This window comes from Magnolia sinica, chromosome 6, assembly GCF_029962835.1.
Source record: "Magnolia sinica isolate HGM2019 chromosome 6, MsV1, whole genome shotgun sequence".
NCBI classification, from domain to species: domain Eukaryota; kingdom Viridiplantae; phylum Streptophyta; class Magnoliopsida; order Magnoliales; family Magnoliaceae; genus Magnolia; species Magnolia sinica.
The window spans coordinates 103,573,008-103,591,354 of record NC_080578.1 but is presented as its reverse complement, the minus strand read 5'-3'; the positions used below and the strand labels follow the sequence as shown (position 1 = coordinate 103,591,354).

Here is an 18,347-nt window from a genome sequence, read left to right as displayed (position 1 = left end):
CATAACAAAGACATGGATAGTTGAGTAAAGTGAGTGCAACATTGAAGTAGATGGGGGACTGAGATCACTGCAAGTATCACTCAACCTACATTCACAAAATCAGAAGCATGATAAAACGAGGGATAAGTGTGTTAAGGTATGGACTGAGTAACCAAGCAACAAATATATGGGAGAATTATTGACGTGGATAGGGGCGTTAACCGCTACAACCGTCTCTCACTAGGGCACATTCCACTGTTGTTGCAGGCGACGATTTTTGTCACGCCCCAAATCCGAGAACGGAGAACTTCCGTAATGCACCGAATCCGGCACTCGACTTCCATACACCAAGTCCCGAGTTCGGCGCATTACAAGGAAGATTTTTTACAATTTTTTTTAATGCCTGAGCATGATGATCCATGATCACAACACCAAGCAATAGTTTCCATTATAAATCTAGATGGCTATAAGTAAAATTCTTTTCCAAAAGGTATACAGCGTCAATATTGCCAAATCACAAAATATATACAATGCATCGAGAAAGCTTTGTCCTCCAAGCTACTCCTGCCCTTTAAAAAAAAGGAAATAGGAGACTTAAGGAAAAAACCTAGTGAGTACACTCGTGTGTGCGTAGTGTACAAGCATACAGGAACAATCAAAATATCATAGTACAGAAACTGAAGCATGTTGACCAAGCAATGCTACATAAAGCCAAGAGGGTATGATGCAATGCAAGAGATGATATGCAAAAGTACGCCGGGTATATGCAGGCATGCAAGTCCTCCTCTAAAAATCCACATCGTAATACAATTATCATTATTGAGAATCACCGGGGCCTGGTATCCAGAGCAAGTTCGAAACTTGTTGAATAGAGGCCTCACATACCCGTCTTGTCAGTGGGGGGCCCATAGCCATGCCAATACCCACCCGGCACGCCGGTAGCGGACCCATTTCAGGGGCTAGTCAAACCCAACCACATTCGCTTCAACTTTTCAGTTAGGTGTGGCCGAACCTCTTCTCACCCGACCGCGTTGACGGAAGTCAGGCCTACTATGGTCTTCGGCACCAAGTGACCCATGGTATCCGCCCGGTCTTGACGATGAGGCTTGAGAGTACCACTCGAGGTTTAAGGAGTTTCACCCCTGGGTCCGGGACCCAGTATAAAGAAACCCAAATTTTCGGTGTCCATCATGTGTGTCCCACTTGGATAAGGGGTCAGACCAAGTTTTAGAAGCATCCAAATTTCAGGTGGGCTCCACCAAGTGCTTTCATATGTTTTAGCCATATGTCCACATAATTTTAGATGGTATGGGCCACCTGAGTTTCGTGTACGGTTGATTTTTGGGGTATCCCAATATTTAAAGGAGACCCATCAAATGCACGGTGTTAATGTTCGACATACATCATGGTGGGACCTATAGTGGGTCCCACAGTCCCTGCCCTTTTCAAAGCAGCAAGAACGCTGCTTGCTGCAACGTCCTTTGGACGCTAGCAGCAACAGCGTCCAACACTTTATTATTATTATTATATTTATTTTTTTATAAGTAGGGCCCACATGAAGACGATCTATTCTGTTTGTTGGGTTCTCCGGCTCGTGGCAAGCCTAATGAGTCTAATGTTCAATATGTTTGGGTGTATAGAAACATTATAGCGGGCCCTAACCGGTTTTGATAGTAAATATCATTATTACCACTGTTTTGAATCCAATATGAATGCTCAGATTTCAATCCTAACATACATACATCAGCATCGCCACATGTAACACATCACACAATATTTGCATATGCATTATATTCTAAATTTTCTAAAATAAACTGAAAAAACTGATGGAAGGCCGGGATATAGAACATAATCTGCTTATAGATGCCTTGAAAATAAAACACATACATCAAGGTGACCCACACGGAAACAATCACCGAATTACATCAACTCCCCTTGAAAAGTAACTTCCAAGTCCGTGTATACGATGCATCGGAAGTCCGGTGGAGTATTTAAGGCAACAACAAAAGAAAAATGGAAAAACCGTAAATACCTAACCTCAGGTTTCTGATAATTACAAAGGACTCCCTACTTGTCTTGAAGTTCTTACACAATCCCACACACGGCCTATTACAATTCATCCACGTTATCTTTGAGAAATTAACTGTTCCCCCTTCTCTCAAAAGGTAACTGTATCTCATCCAACGCGTTCAACAGGGTCATTCTACCATTAAAATATTAAAATCTTAAAATAATTTTGATCCAACCATTAACTGGCCCACCACATATATTTGGAGGTTTTTGTGTGGGGCGTGACCCATCTGATGATTGAATCACCCTGATTATTTTGGAATACAATTTTTACTGCGAAGGGACCCTTTTGGACGGGTTGGAAACCGTTTATATATAAACGGTGGGCCCCACATAATATAAGATGAGGGTATTTTTGTCGTTTTCTGTAGAATCAATTATTTGGGGGAGGTAGATGTAATTATACAAATCAGAGGGGAGGTTTTACAAATAGTAGAAACCGGTAGGGGTTATTTACAAATTATCGCAAAAAGGAGAAACATCACTGTACTGAGATCCTCTTTTTTCTAACCTCCCTCTCTCTCTACAATGGCAGTTTGAACTTTGAATTTCTCAAATCATCGCTTCTCCTGTCGATTCTTTTGCCGCTCTCTCTCTCTCTCAATGGAAGAAAGAGAAGCGGAGGTATGCTCTCTTGAGTAATTCGACCGTCCATTCACACATTCCTCCTTCGGGATAATCTGACAGATCCTGACCGTCCACACGAAGGTGAGTTAGAATCCGTTTTTCAGTCTTACGTAACTCATCTGAGTAGTAACGACTAATGACGATCTCTGATGAGCGATATTTCGTCAATGTCGTCAATCTAAGCTTAGGACCCTGCATATCAACGGTGTAGATCCTCACTTGAGGGACCCTCTAGGGAGGCGAGCATTGCATTTCTTTTCTTTTCTTGCTTTGATGTACGGCTGAGATTTTTTGTTGCTTGAGATTTTCCTCTTTTGTTGCATTTTTCCCTTATTTTGTGGGTTAGATGAATGCTTTCTTGAGTTAGATATCACCATTTATTGCTCCCACCTTTTTTTTCTTTCTTTCTTTGTGAGTTCTGTGAGAGGAGAAACACCCCTTCTGGCCCACCATCTGATGATCCATACCGTTCATCTATGAGGTCCCTCAGTGGATGAGCTGCGATGGAAAAATCTCATCCATCAAGGATGTGGCCGTCCGTACGAAGTCGGGTGGGAAACAACGGTCCAGAGTAGCTGTTTCTGAGTGACCTTGGTGTGGACAGTGAGGATGTCTGGTCAATGAGGCTTTTTTTACCGTGCGGCTCATGTACGACTGGGCCATCTATACGAACGGTCTGGATATTTTAAGAAAAGTAACGAACGGTCTGGGTTATCATGTGGTGCAGAAGCGGCTGGCAGCTTGCATTGCATTCAGTTGAATTTGTGCATTTTCTTGAGCAAGCTTTTTTTCGTTTTCAAAGATAATTTTATGGGTTCTGTTAGAGGAGAAACATCACTTCTGGTCCATTATCCAATGATCTAGACCGTTCAACTATAAGGTCTCTAAGCAGATAACCTGCTCTCTAAAAATCTCATCCATCAATGCTATGACCGTCCTTACAAAGTTTGGTGCAAAACAACAGTCCAGACTAGCAGTTTCTGATTCACCTTTGTGTGGACGGTAAGTGTTTATGATCAACGAGGTTTTTACCACGTAGCCCATGTACAACTGGACCATCTAGATGAACGGTCTGGATCATCATATGGTGTGGTAGAAAGGGTTAGCAACTTGAATTGCATTCTGTTGCATTTTGTGAATTTTCTGGAGTAATTTTTTTCATTTTTCTTTCTGCAATTTAAACAAAAATTCTTGATTTTTGGGCGCATTTGGGAGTTTGCCTTAACCATTAGTGAGGTTGAATGTTGGAGTGAAAGCATGCTTGATTGGATTCCAAACCCATTTGGGTCATGCAGAAAGTCGAAATTGCTCAAACTCGATTTTGGGTGGAAATCAATTCCACCTGCAGACATTCTAAAGATACCCAAAAACGCACAGTAATATCTTTCTTGCATTATCTGAAACATATCTGCATTTTCATTTTAGAACCGTTCGTAGCTCAAATCTCTCTTTTCTTTTCCACTGTACTGAAGCCATGGTATTCAATAACTGTAACGGTGGTCATAACAGCCAGCCTCATGGCTGTAACAGCCGTTACAATTTTTTAAAGGAAAAATGCATCGACCATGTATAGGCCTGTTAAAGGCCCGTATCAATTTTTTAAAGGAAAAATGTATCGACCATGTATAGGCCTGTTATAGGCCTGTTAAAGATACCCAAACGCACACTTACATCTTTCTTGCATTATCTGAAACATTTCTGCATTTTCATTTTAGAACCGTTCGTAGCTCAATTCTCTCTTTTCGTTTCCACTGTACTGAAGCTAAGGTATTCAATAACTGTAACGGTGGTCATAACAGCCAGCCTCATGGCTGTAACAGCTGTTACAATTTTTTAAAGGAAAAATGTATCGACCATGTATAGGCCTGTTAAAGGCCCGTATCGGTCCATTACAGCTGTCACGGGTCTTTCTTGTTTCTTTTCTTTTTTCCAAATTGGGCATTACAGATCCGTATCAACTAACAGTCACTGCCATTACCGTCACATAATGGCCATTGTAGCCATGACACAGCCGTTTTTTAATACCATGACTGAAGCATTCATTATTATGCATTTTCATGAATTATTCTAAGTTGGGATTGATGTAGCCAATTGCATTAGTTTTGTCAAATTCATTACTGCATTGCAATTCGTAGTAGGGGTTGAATTGTATCGAATTGCAAATTGTATCATAAATCATAATCTTTTTCCTAATATCTGAAAAAATATAAGTTAGAAAATATTAAAATGCATCAATCATCCACTTTCCATTTACATGCACCAAAAACATAATCATGATATTATCAATTAATATATGTATATGGTATACATATCATGATAGCAGAGAATTCTGGTCTTTTTCTTTTGTTGTCTTTCAAAAATCACCTTAAAAAACATTCAAAAAAGTCCTTTAATAATTTTGTTCTTTTGTACATTTCTTGAGTGTGAATCAGGTTAGAAAAAATGGCATTTGATTGAGTGAATAAAATGATATCTTGATTTCTTTGTTTTGTGTTTTTTATTATCAAAATCCCCAAATATCCTTTTTCCTCTCTCTCTCTCTCTCTCTCTCTCTCTCTCTCTCTCTCTAAAGAAAAATGAGCATAAGGGAGTGCCTTTTTCATGTTTTATAAGCAAAATGGTAAAAAGAAGGAAGAAAAATTGAATAATTTTTTGACTTTTAAGTAATTTTTTGGGCCCATTTATGTAGTATACGATTATTGTACGATTCAAACGAGTCGATAGGATTATCGTATGATTTGATACAATTTGTACGATGGTTATACAATCATTTATGATTTACGATTTGGTTGTATGATTCAAATTGTGTACCCATACGATATGACATAAATGTATGATTCATGTTGTGAATCGTACAATTCTGATAACACTGTTTGGACACCATTTGCAATGAATTGAATTCTCTTCAATATTTGCATAACAACTTTGCACTAGATTACAAGCAGGGTTTTATGTTCATGTGGCATGTGGAGGCCATGATTGGCATCACTGGGATCTTAGACCAACATGTTAGTTGTTGGACGCCATTGCGATGTTGTGAAAACTCTTCACAATTTAGATTATGACTCATACTAGAAATAGGAGAATCATGGGGTAAGTTTTGCCAACAAGTAGGATTTGACTCTTGTGGGGCCCATGGCCGGCAATCCAAACCGTTGATCTAATTAGCCCGAGAATTGATAGGGTACACCACGGAGATCTTCCATGGTGGAAGGTCTCAACCCTTCAATATGGTAGCCTATGAATTGACAGTTAAGAGCAAGGTTTAAGGGCTAAAAAAATTTGATGATTTTTTTAAACTATGTTTTAGAAAAGAGAAAGTAAAAAAGGCAAATCAAAGGGTTTGAATTTTCCAATCTGGGAGATTTCAAGGGCATACCACATCTGTGGTTAGGCTAATCACATGATCTATTGGGATCATTAAAGCATGGGTCGTGCACATATAGGATCTCAAATTATACGGTTGTTGATGAGCACGAGCCTGCAATTTCTCCTCAAAACAGAACTTCCGCAAATTTTCTCTGAAGTAACCTGGTTGTTCAATTCATAGTTTGGTGAATGTGTCCTGATAGGGTTGAAATCTTAGATGATAGCAAAGGGGAGAAGCGAGTCACTGGAAATGGAGCAGTACGAAGTACTTGAGCAAATTGGGAAAGGAGCTTTCGGTTCCGCTCTTCTTGTGAGGCATAAGCATGAAAAGAAGAAGTGAGAATATAGCCATCTGATTTTCATTATCTTATCTTCCCACCCTCTCAGTTGTGACAGTTTATATCTAGCTTGAGAATTTAGTTATGATTTGACTGGTTTTTCTCTCGATTTTTTGTTCTCTTTTAAGGTATGTCTTGAAGAAGATTCGGCTTGCCCGTCAAACTGATAGGTGCCGCAGGTCTGCTCATCAGGAGGTGAGTTCTCTTTCTATTTGTGTCATTCATTTATATTTTAAGTGAGATGGTCCCTTCGTTCAATGTCACGAAAATCATTCTGTTAAGAGCTCTTTTTATGTTTTGCCATGTTGAGTTCCTCGATGGAATTATGTTGTCGACCTTAAGGTAAAGGTTGCCCATTCGTGAGATCCCTAGGAGTGCATAGGTTGAGAAATACAAGATTTTGAGTGTAACTATAGAGAAATTATGACATGAATACATGAATCATTCACTTATGCATGTTGGGAACATTGACAATTTCTGTTGGTAGAAAAACCAGACAGCTAAATGTTTGGGTTTGGGTGTGGGTCTTTGAATCACTGAAATACAAAATGACTTGAAACTCATTGCCTTTTTGTGGTAAATGGTGATTGGTCTACAACTTGAATTGTTTTCCTTCAGAGAATATTTGAATTTTGCTTTCTTTGATTGTATGTTGGAAATATGAGGGCCGAATTTGATCTTACATGCCACATGCAGTGCTTTAAGACGCTAATGGTTCTTCTGACTGTGTAGATGGAGCTTATTTCCAAAGTGCGCAATCCATATATTGTGGAGTACAAAGATTCTTGGGTAGAGAAGGTCAGTAATTTATACCAACATAACCATTTTCATCAGGGATTCTCAATTACTTTGTTTGATAATTTTTGTACATTTTCATCCAATTGATTCTGTTATTTTCTATTTTCTCTGAACCACACATTTTTTAAAATGCTTGTCAATGTGTAAGTTTTGCTATTTCTTCTCGTTTGTTGCAGAAGAGTGAATCCTGTAATTATTGTTGTGTAAGTTAAAACTTACCCCATTGAGAGTGTTTCAATCCTCTAGTTTATTGTTTCTCATCCTTTCTTATATGCCTGAGGATACTGTTGTTACTTTGTTCTTCCTTCTTTTTTTTTTCTGTATACTGTTGAGGATTTCCCCTCTGGTTCATGGTAGTTGGCAAAAACTGAAAATTTCTGTTCCCACTTCTTCTTGTACTATGTTTCAATGTTTAAAGTTCTGGGTAATTCATATGAGGAGAGATTGAAGAGGTGATTCATGGCATTTATGTGAGATATCTGGGTGATTCCTCAGGTAGGGGTCAATGCAAACATTTCCATGGCCCAGAAATCAAGCTAGTCCACTCTTCAGGTGGCCACACATGGATGAGAAAGTTATGACAAGATGATTGAATATATTCCACATAGACATCTGGCCACCTGACTAGCAGACCATCTTGCTTTTTGGGTCAGAGGGCCCCCACCTGATCAATGGCCCGGATCCTTCATACATGTACCCACTGAAACATGTGCAGCGACTCCTGAATTTCCTCAGCATTCTAGTGATGTTCTTCTGGAGCATTCCACAACCGATGTTATTTATCATACTGCCATTCAGTTTTTCATAATGGCTGGATCAGCAATGTGCACTTTTCAGATTGAAAACATTAGGAAAGGATATTCTGTGAAGGGCTTGCAAAATTTTCATTGAATGTGCTCATATTGACCTCAGATTAAAGCTAAACAAAGCTGTTCAACATTTTGAGCCACATTGGACATTGGCAGCATTACTTCTCCAGCAGTAACAAAGTGGAGATAGAACAAAGTTTCAAATGTATGCATATTACAAATGAAAATGCAGCCATCTTTCTGATAATCTACCCACCAATACAAGAACTTGGGGTTTTAGTATCTCAAACCACGAATCTTTGTGATTGATACTCTCTAACAATTTCTTTCTTTCTTTCTTTTTTGTTCTAAGATACAGGATTCTTATACCACATGTTTTTGTGTGAACCAATTGTGCTTACTGCTCTTGTTTGTGGCATGAATAACAGAATTTAGGTGCTTTTGGTAGAGGATAATGCTTTCTGCATGCTTTTGACACTGTTGATTCCTTTTGCTTTCAGGGATGCTACGTATGCATTATTATAGGATACTGTGAGGGGGGAGACATGTAAGCTCCCTTTTCTCTGGGAATTCAAGTATTTGCGAATCTGTCGATCCATCTGCTTGAAAACGATCTTTGACCTGTTAACCTCATATTTAATGTTCCTTTTGGTTGTGCAGGGCTGAAGCTATAAAAAAAACCAATGGAGTTCATTTTCCTGAGGAGGTTGTTTAACTTGTGGCAACAAAATTCTTAATATTTTCAAAGGTTTGCTAGTTCCACATGAACTGTATTCTCCTATATATTTACACAAACAACTACCCACCTTATGCACAGTTCACATGTCCCACTCATGCTAGGTTGGTATGTGTTCCATGTGCAAAGGTGTGCGTGGAGCTAGCAAACCTATGTTTGTGTTTGCCTGTTTCGATTTGTTGTGTTTTAAGCAATTGACCACCCAAGTTCTTTACATTTGGTTACTCAAAATTCGAACTGTATGCAGAAGCTTTGTAAGTGGCTTGTACAACTCCTAATGGCGCTTGATTACTTGCATATGAATCATATTCTTCATCGAGATGTGAAGGTCAGTTATATCTCTCAGTGCAAATAGTGGAGGTAAAAGTTTGGTGTTCTATGTGAAAGCTCTGAAGCTTTTAATGTACTGATAGTGTTGCGCAATTGCCTCAGTGTTCAAATATATTCCTGACTAAAGATCAAGACATTCGTTTGGGTACATTACTTTCTCTTTCTTTCTTTCTTGGGTCCAGAATAACATTAATAAATATTTTGCAATTTCTTTTTTTAAGGGGGTGTTTTGGAATGTGGAAAACCCTGGAAATGAAAACAGATTCATGGAAAGCCTACTTTTCCTCCATTTCAGAAATAAGTAAGTCTTGGAAACCAATTTCCATTTCCTGGTTTTTCCTGAAAAAATGTGGACATTCATTTACCCCAAAAAGATGTTAAATCAAATTCCGAGGCAGAGAAGACACAAGTTGACAGTTTGAGGTGACTGTAGGTGGAATCCATGTAAAATTGGAATCTGAAACAAAGCAAAAGGAAAATCAGAATCCTTGGTTTACTATTTCCTGAGGATTCCAGGTTACATTTCCATATCTGCGTTTTAGTTTTCCTCCATACAAAGCCCCCAAGGGATAAAGGATCAAGTGCTATCAATTATATTCCAAGTTAATTATCAACGACTGTCTCTGGACAGTTCATCTATTGGTACTACCATTGTTGGGTCACACCCAGAAAGTCGCACCAGTCCAATGATCCAATCCAAATGAGTGGAGCGATTTTCAGGATTACAAATGGATAGTTAGAATTAATAAAAAATCTCAACTATTGGCTGACATTCAAGTGATAATTATCCAAATCGATAGTGTGATTTTTGGCATCTGGCTCATCCAAAGTAGGATGAATGGTATGGATCTTGTATTTCTGTGCATTGACAGAGATCGACTGAGATTTCATTTAACTTAGATTTTAGTGTTTATTACCACATCCTTTCCCATTTTGAGGTTTGAGCCGTTTAACTTTCCATGATTGATTGCAGGTGATTTTGGACTTGCCAAAATGTTGACTTCAGATGACCTTGCCTCCTCCGTGAGTATTTTTGGATTTTAAAATTCTCCCTTTTCTTTTTCTTTTTTAGCTTTGCTAATCGCACATGCATTTGTAGTAAAGGTCATCTACATGCCATGCATGTGACAGCATGGTACATAGGTGCAAGATCTTATCCATACATCAGGTTGCTCCGACCTTGTATATGTTTTCGCAAAAATAAAGTCTGGTCCAATCAACATGTGGTCCTCAATATTGGAAACAGGCAGATTGGTTAGAAAACTTCAGCCAAGTTTTTCAGAGCCGTACATCTGTTTTCAAATTTTTGCCCACCTGACCAGTGGATCAACCTGATTCTTGAGCTAGGGCATGAGTATTGTGGTGCTGTTCTGATGGATGGATTGGATCTTGGACCTATCATGCCATGATGGCACATGTGTAGTGTGTACATGAGTTTTATTGCACACGTGTGGCTTTAAGAAAGCTCCATTTGTTTCTTTACCAGTTTGTGTTATTTATGATAGTTATTGGTCATTCCACAGGTTGTGGGAACTCCCAGCTATATGTGCCCCGAGCTTCTTGCAGACATACCTTATGGCTCTAAATCTGATATTTGGTCTCTAGGTAAACTGCACATACAGCTCATGTTAGTCTCATTTACTTGTAAGTTATTTACCCAGATCATTTATGCACGCCTTAATTCTGTATTTGTCCAGGATGTTGTATATATGAGATGACCGCACACAGGCCTGCATTCAAAGCATTTGTAAGTCCCAAGAACCCAATGTTACAAGTAGTTTGTAGTTACTGTCCAAATGGTACTTCTTTAGTCAAAAGTGAGTCCCTTTGCTTGAATAGTGTGGACAATGTATTCCTCTGCTGCAATTTTAGTCCCTGTTTGGTTGCTATCAAAGTTTTGTTCTGATAGAACTTTTTGAACACATGTCTAGATTATGGTTTCTCAACAGGCTTGTATGGTTGGAATATTTTACTGCGTTGTTATATGCTGGTTGCGCTTGTTGATTAACATTGGCATATGCAGCACATGTGGTTACTTGAAGATGCATGGTGGCACGTATCAATCTCTTAACATGTTTGGTGGCACGTGGCATGTCGCATGTGTACAAATGGGTCTTGTCACATATGGGCATTTGAAAGCTAAATGTGGCACATGTGAAATGGTTAAAGATGAGCGGCTTCACTAGTGACATTCTCATGGTTTCTCATGTGGCGTGTGCAGGAAAGATCACTAATCTTTCCTCGATTTTATGGAAAATGAGCTAAAGCCAACTTTGTGTCCAGATTGCCCAATCCATTCTAACAGCTATTTTTTTGGACAGCTTCATCTTTTGTTTTATTGGAATTAGTACCACTGTCCGGATTTGTCTTGTCTGGGCATGGCTTCCGAATGGAACTTTTTCGGTAACCAAATGGCCCCATATTGTATAAAGTTTCATGGAGGGGGCTGCATTGGCAAGTATTTAAATATGGTGGATGAGATGGAAATACATTTTCAGATGTAGTCAAGTAACTCCTAAAGTAATATCTACAATTTAGCTTTGCGCTTCGTGTAAAGAACTAATGATGATGCTAGGTGGGAAAAAGTGCTGTAAATCAGAAATGAAGAACTCGTTTAAGAACTGTGGGTAGCACGATGCGATTTATTTACTCTTCACAAAGATAGACCAACTGTAGTGAAAGATACGCTTGTTGGAATGAAGTTATCTGCTTGGTTTGTTAGAATTAACTCATTTTATCTGAAGGTTTATATCAATGGGCAAACTCCACTGCAGACCTGGTTTCTATAGGTGCATATTGAACCGATCCAGAGCATGGTCAAACATATAATGCTGAAAATCAATGAAACAGCTCACAGGATATAGACCCTTGCCAAGGATATTCATCTAGCACGCATGCGAGTATGGGAAGCATGCCAGGGATTGGGCAGTTCATCAGATTAGTCAAGATGCCCCGTCCCAAAAATAGGCTTGTCTACTCATCAAGTGGGTCTTTTGTACAATCAATACGGACACTGGGCCTGCATGATGAATGGTCACGGTTGGGTTGTTTTTACCAGGGCATGGTCAAAGTGGGGCATGCCTGATAGACAACCCCAGATCTTGTGCACATGCCATGCTTGCACAACTGTGCAATCCACAGGACTAGTATTTGACTTCTCGATATATGAGGTCCATTTACTGTAAAATCCAGGATCCAACTTCAGCACTTTTGATGGCTTGGATCAAACCTCGATATGCAAAATTTTCAATATTGTACTATTTTTGCTTGAAAACTGTTTCTACTGAAGTAAATGAGGGTTAAAGACTGTAGGTCAATGGTAGACAGGGCGTGTTTCAACATTGGTCTCGGTTGAAGCCTAGCTTACCCGATGCATGGATATTAATCCTTAAAAAGAAAGAAAGAAAAACTACTGAAGTAAATGCACTCATGCACCCATTATAGCAACTGATGGTGGGGAACACCATGCGTTCAACGTTAATCATATTGTTGTAATGATCGTTCTACCAAATTTGCATGTCCTTGCATGCATGCACATTTTTCTTTTTTCCTTTCTCAGTAAATATCCATGCATGTGTATATGGAAGTATCTGTCCACGTTGATGCATGTAGACCTATTTTTTTACTAATCATTCAAGGAATGCTTGGTTCCTGCTTTATGATCAGGATATGCAAGCACTGATCAACAAAATCAACAAGTCCATTGTAGCTCCGCTTCCGAGCATGTATTCCGGTGCTTTGTAAGCCCTCATCCTGTCTGCAGTTTTTGTAAAGGTGTATTAGTGTGGAAGTATAATCCTTCTCATCTAGTCTTTTCTTGTTTGTTGTGTGCTTTCAGTCGAGGACTCATTAAAAGCATGTTGCGGAAGAACCCAGAACATAGGCCAAGTGTATGTATTGTACACTGCCACCTCTATGTTCATCAAAGTTGGAGCAGAATACATTTGCATCATACAAACACATCTGCTGTTTGCATATATACAAGAAATGCAAGAGCAATTCACACAGAGAGATTGAATATGCGATTTGTGGTGCATGCGCCAACCAAGGTTGGCTGACTAGGCAAGTTGACTCAGGATTCATCCAAGTCAACCCTGTTTTTATGCCCCCACCAAATAAAAAATGGTGCAGACTTGATTGGAGTAGAACCAAGGCATGAACTGTGCAGGTTGACTCGGTAGCTCTGACGAGTCACTAAGCCTGGCCGAGTCATGTACACCACCTCTTCTTCCTTCCTCCCTCCTTCCTTCCTTTTCTTCCTTTTTTTTTTTTTCCAGAAGGCAAGGAAAATACTCTTGTTTCTTCCAAAAGGAGACGCAACCCAAAAAATATAAGGGGGCCTATACCTCGGGTCAGGGAAAGAAAAGAGAAACCCACACCCCGGGCCAAGGAGCAAAGAAGACACCCGCACCTTGGGCCAAGGCACGCCCACACCCCTAGATAAAGTTAGCCCTCTAGATAAAGGGGGTTAGGATACAATTTAGAGGGGATTTGTGAGGCCAACTCAGTAGAGACAATGATCCGATGGAGATTGTTGGCAGGAGAGCTCACAAGATTATGAATGAGAGCTCTCTTGCTCCTATCAACCTCTACCATTCTTCTAAAGGAGGAAAACCGCAAGTGCAAGGTGCAAGCAAGAGCTGCAAACTCCAAGATGAATCCAATGGATCTTTGATAGCTGTTGTGACAGTCCTCATTGTGCACTTCAATCGGGATACCTGAGGCCAAAGTAGAAGAAAGTCTCAGAAAACATATATAGAACAGGAAGGCTCCTATCCCTAAGCCCTAGATTATCAATCCTCGTTTTTCTTCCTTTTAATTCCTTCTTCCCCTATTTGTCTGCTTTTAGTGATGTTGCATGCGGCTGCTTTTGTCTCATACTCTCAATGATGGTTCACATCCAACCCTAAAAGAAAAAAGAACAGAAATTTTCCAATACTCTAAGAAATTATACATGCACTAAGAAATTATGCATGCAGGTGGCACACAAGTGGCTCAAATCAAACTATCCAAATTGTGGTACACAACTCCGACTAACAATTTTACTGATTATAATACCCAAATATCACACATAGCATGTTCAGATGGGACATTGAAGACTGGTCCAGATCACACTCACCTTTGCCATGAATCATCTCTTGGATCTCTCCACATTGAATATAGACATGCCTGGTCACTTGATGAATAGACCAGACCTGTATCATTTTTTTCTCATGTCATTCAGTGGGACTCTGATGACTGGTCCAGATCACACACTTCTACTGCGAATCACCTCTCAGATCTCTCCATGTGTGAATTGCATTAGCATTTCTCTGTATCTTTTCAGTTTACACTTCTAATTACTGGCATCTATTATTCTCTTTGCATTGTTAGGCAGCTGAGCTGCTCAGGCACCCACACCTTCAGCCCTATGTTCTAAAGATCTACCTAAAATCCAGCCCTGGCCGCAATCCCTTGCCTGTTCACCACCCTCCAAATAACTACATAAAGAAAACTAGATTTCCAGAGCCGGAAGAAAATGACTCCCTATGCATGGGCCAAGAAAAAAGGCGATCCTTCAGCAATGACAGGGTCATGAAACTGAGTCATGCAATGGAGCGGGACTCTGCTGGTTCTACTCAAAGAATACAGGATTCTCCAAGTTGTCTGAATCAAAGAATCACAGAGTTATCTGCTGGCAGCATCCATGTTGAAGAGACCAGTGTTTATAAACCTATAAATGCAAAGGCTTCAAACATTGCAAAGACGCCGAGATTGACTCCTGCTAAAGGGTCTGTGAGTCCAAAGAGAAAAACAGAGCCTTCAAAGATAGTCCGTGGTCGTCTAAATCGCGAATCGGTACTCTCCAGATTAATGGTTACTGATATTTTAATTTTGTCAAAATTGTAAGTCAGAGGAATGCTATTTTGAGCTGTGTGCTTTGCATGCAATGTACTGAAGTGCACAGCAATTGCTGATTTGTCACATGTGACGGATCCAGGAAGTTCATCGGGCTGGCCAACGAATTAGGTGGTGCTCACATGTGCACGTATGTGGACCATTGGTTATCCTTTTTCAATAGTTGGGTCCTACCGATGAACCGCCTGGATTTCGCCCATATGCCACATTGGCATGTATGGTAACTCTTCCGTGCATGATGATTGCACGGTTTTCAAATGGTGTTCTCCTTTTTTCCCAGCTATGCTACAAATATTCACATATGCTTATCACATGAAATTGTCCCCTGTGAGTAGTGCCGCAGCGGACGTTCAATGCAAGCAAAGGTGTGTTGGCCCAGGTGGGCCCCATTGTGGTGTGTATGTGAGATGCATCACCCTATTTAGGCCCAATGCCAAAAAAATCTGTCCAATCCGTGGTTCAGGTGGGTCAGACGATTGTGAAAATTGAACAGGGGAATGCTCACTGACGACCGTTTCCTTTGCTGTGCCCCACCTGAAACAAGGGCCTACCTTGGGCCTAAAGTCTGGTCACACATCTAATGGTCAGAGTGGATGCCACATACACATTACAGTGAACCTTTTAGTCGTAGAGAATCAAGGGTCCATTTCCCCCCTTCAATTGTTTCCCTTGGTGGGGCCACCTTAATTACAGATCAACATGAGCTTGGACCCTGGGCCTAAAACTTGGTGGCTGTGGATGTTCCATACACAGCACTGTGGGGCCCACAGAAATTCAAGGTTGGGTCACCCCCTCTCACAACTTCCCTTGGTATGGTCCACAAGAATCACAGATCAACCTGATTTTTGGGGGCTTGGGCCTAACATGGTGAGGCACTTGATGGTATGAGTGCATTTCACTTACACATTACAGTGGGCCATCAGAATCGGCCATGCCACTTTGCTGGTATGCACTGCCCGCAGGAGACCATTTCTCTAGCTATCACATTTTTATTGATGTATGTTTGGATTATGTAAGCTTTTTCTGTGCACGTCTGTAGTTTGTTGACATTTCGGCTTGAGAAGAATGAACTCATCTTACAGAATCATGCCTTTTCCTTCTACTTCTAATGCAGCTTCCAACTTCACGAACTCCGGCTGATAAATCCACCCATCCAATTCGCAGAGCATCCCTTCCCTTACCCACCAGAGCTGCAACTGTAGAAACCCCATGCAGGCCCAACACAAGTCTCCTCCACCGCATGAACTCACCCGATGTCTCTGTCAATGCTCCCAGAATAGAAATTACGGAATTCCCATTAGCCTCATCTGAGGACCCCCTCTTTCCTATTCGCAAAAACAGATCGATGGCGTCTGCTCAAGGCTCCTCCAACTCTCCACATTGCGGTGACCGGTCGATCATGAAAGACAAGTGCACAGTCCAGACCCACGAGACCTCTTACAAGCCGAGCTTCATTGGTGAGGCGGGGCATGCAATCCGGCATGGCATGTTTTGGGATGGTGGGGATGAAGGGAGTGAGTATTCTGAGAGGAATCCAACAGCAGAGGCGTCAAGCCGGGGGTCATCAGAGTCACGGCAGCGGAGGTTCGACACCTCGTCATACCAGCAGCGGGCGGAGGCATTGGAAGGGCTACTGGAGTTCAGTGCACAGCTGCTGCAGCAGGAGAGGTTTCAAGAGCTTGGGATACTGCTCAAGCCATTTGGGCCAGGTAAGGTATCTCCAAGAGAAACTGCTATCTGGCTGACCAAGAGCTTCAAGGAAACCACGGTGAAACAGGAGTAGGACTCTAAGAGAGGTGGGCCCCACTTGTACTCGACCATTACGATGTAGTAGTTTGAAATTTGAATTTGCAAGGGAAAAGGAATCAGATGCTTAGCCATCATTTTTGCAGTGGCAGGGTGTAGAGACTTTACTGCTTGGAAGTAGGTTTGGCCTTTTCTTTTACCTGAGGCTCTAGTATGTCTATGGTAGCGGCACTGTTACAAACTGGCTGAGATTTTGAAAATCTTGCGATATTTCGGCAATAAATAAACCAAGGATGTGTTTCGTTGCAAGAAATATCATGATATTCGCCCCTAATTAGACTGATTGTTCATAAAATATCATGATATTTGTTGCAACCAATTGCAGGTTAAATGCCCCAATAATATCGTGTGATTTTTTGAAATATTATTGTGTTTCAAATTTTGCAAATTTTTTTTTTTTTTGGTGAAATCATCATGATTTTAAATCAAAATTTCAAAATATTTGTTAATGGGGTGTGGTGCAATGAACAAATGGGGTGTGGTGCAATGAACACGGAGGCTGAAGGGAGAGTGATTTGGAGAATGGTGGCAACTGTCCTGTAAAAGCTGTTAGGAAAAATTAACCAATAAAGGTCATTACAGCCTCCTAAAGGCTAATTACCCCACTTTAAAGGCGATAATAGCCCCAATGGTCCATTATAGGTGCAATGAACATGGAGGCTGAAGGGAGGGCGATTTGGACCATGGTGTGCTGTAAAGGCTGATGTTAATGTATATGTAATGGTGGCAACCGTTCTATAAAGAGAGTTATGAAAATATGAGCTGTAAAGGTAATTACAGCTCGATGACAGCCTATTATGCCCCCTGTAAAACAGCTTCAACAGTCCATTATAGGGTCAACACATGTTTTTCGAGTTTTTCTCAATAGAGAGAGACCATAACAGCCATTGACACCATTACACTTTTATTGTAAAAGTGGCCACCATTAGGAGAATACCTTTAATTTGGAGCGAAAGGGATAGGGTTGCAACGCGAAGAGATTCAAGGAGAGATAAGAGAGATTAAGGAGGGAGGTAAATTAGATAGAGAGAAATTGGGTTGAGATATTAGGGGAGGGATAGATATTAGGAATACATTTGCTGGTAAAATCAAAGCCATTTATCTTGCCGGGATCCACCAACCAGACCCAATCAAAGCCATGTATTCACTGTTGGGTTTACCTTTGGCTACATATTCCATTCTTACACTCGAGTCGGGTCAAGCCAGATTGGCCTGGTTGGTGGAGCCGAGCTGGATTACACGATTAACCGAGCTGGGATGAACTGAGCTTGGGCTTGATGATTTTAATTGGGTAACATTAGGCCACAGTTGGGTAGAACTCTTTAGCCCATTTAGGAAACAGGTTCCGCTCGGGCTGACCCCCAAGTGGACCTGAACTAGAAGCATCGCTCCCCATATGTGTAGGCTGTCAGTAGGAAGGGGCCATGGTTGATTTGGGTCCAGATATTGATCTGGCAGGTAAAGCTTATTGGCCTAGCCCTATACAAATGTTGGTTTTGCACGGCCTGGACCTAGCATGTGTGCTTTGCGAAATGCTAAGGGCCTGTTTGGATGTTGGGCAGAAAAAAAAAAAAGCCCAGCTAACTT

General features: G+C 40.8%; 1 protein-coding gene across 2 annotated transcripts; it reads left to right on the top strand.

Annotated features, from left to right (window-relative positions):
- The first annotated feature begins 2,608 nt into the window (after positions 1-2,608).
- LOC131249370 (serine/threonine-protein kinase Nek2-like) lies at positions 2,609-16,899 on the top strand. 2 transcript variants are annotated; one of them, XM_058250089.1, is made up of 15 exons: positions 2,609-2,745; positions 6,249-6,381; positions 6,512-6,578; positions 7,116-7,181; positions 8,491-8,537; positions 8,651-8,696; positions 8,974-9,054; positions 9,159-9,201; positions 10,030-10,079; positions 10,580-10,661; positions 10,754-10,803; positions 12,723-12,796; positions 12,895-12,946; positions 14,430-14,894; positions 16,069-16,899. In XM_058250089.1, exons 2-15 carry the CDS (start codon positions 6,263-6,265, stop codon positions 16,735-16,737), a joined length of 1,911 nt encoding a protein of 636 aa, XP_058106072.1. In that variant the 5' UTR covers positions 2,609-2,745; positions 6,249-6,262; the 3' UTR covers positions 16,738-16,899. The 2 variants fall into 2 exon arrangements, with proteins under 2 accessions (XP_058106072.1, XP_058106071.1); XM_058250088.1 differs by lacking the exon at positions 2,609-2,745 and having other exon boundaries at positions 6,123-6,381.
- The last annotated feature ends 1,448 nt before the right edge of the window (positions 16,900-18,347 follow it).

What these genes read in the sequence shown, in the direction of transcription:
- LOC131249370 (XM_058250089.1), top strand. Translation starts at nt 6,263, where the DNA reads ATGATAGCAAAGGGGAGAAGCGAGTCACTGGAAATGGAGCAGTACGAA. An exon ending in CAGATGACCTTGCCTCCTCC is followed by an intron (nt 10,080 to 10,579) that starts GTGAGTATTTTT and finishes GTCATTCCACAG; the next exon opens with GTTGTGGGAACTCCCAGCTA. An exon ending in ACCCAGAACATAGGCCAAGT is followed by an intron (nt 12,947 to 14,429) that starts GTATGTATTGTA and finishes TTGCATTGTTAG; the next exon opens with GCAGCTGAGCTGCTCAGGCA.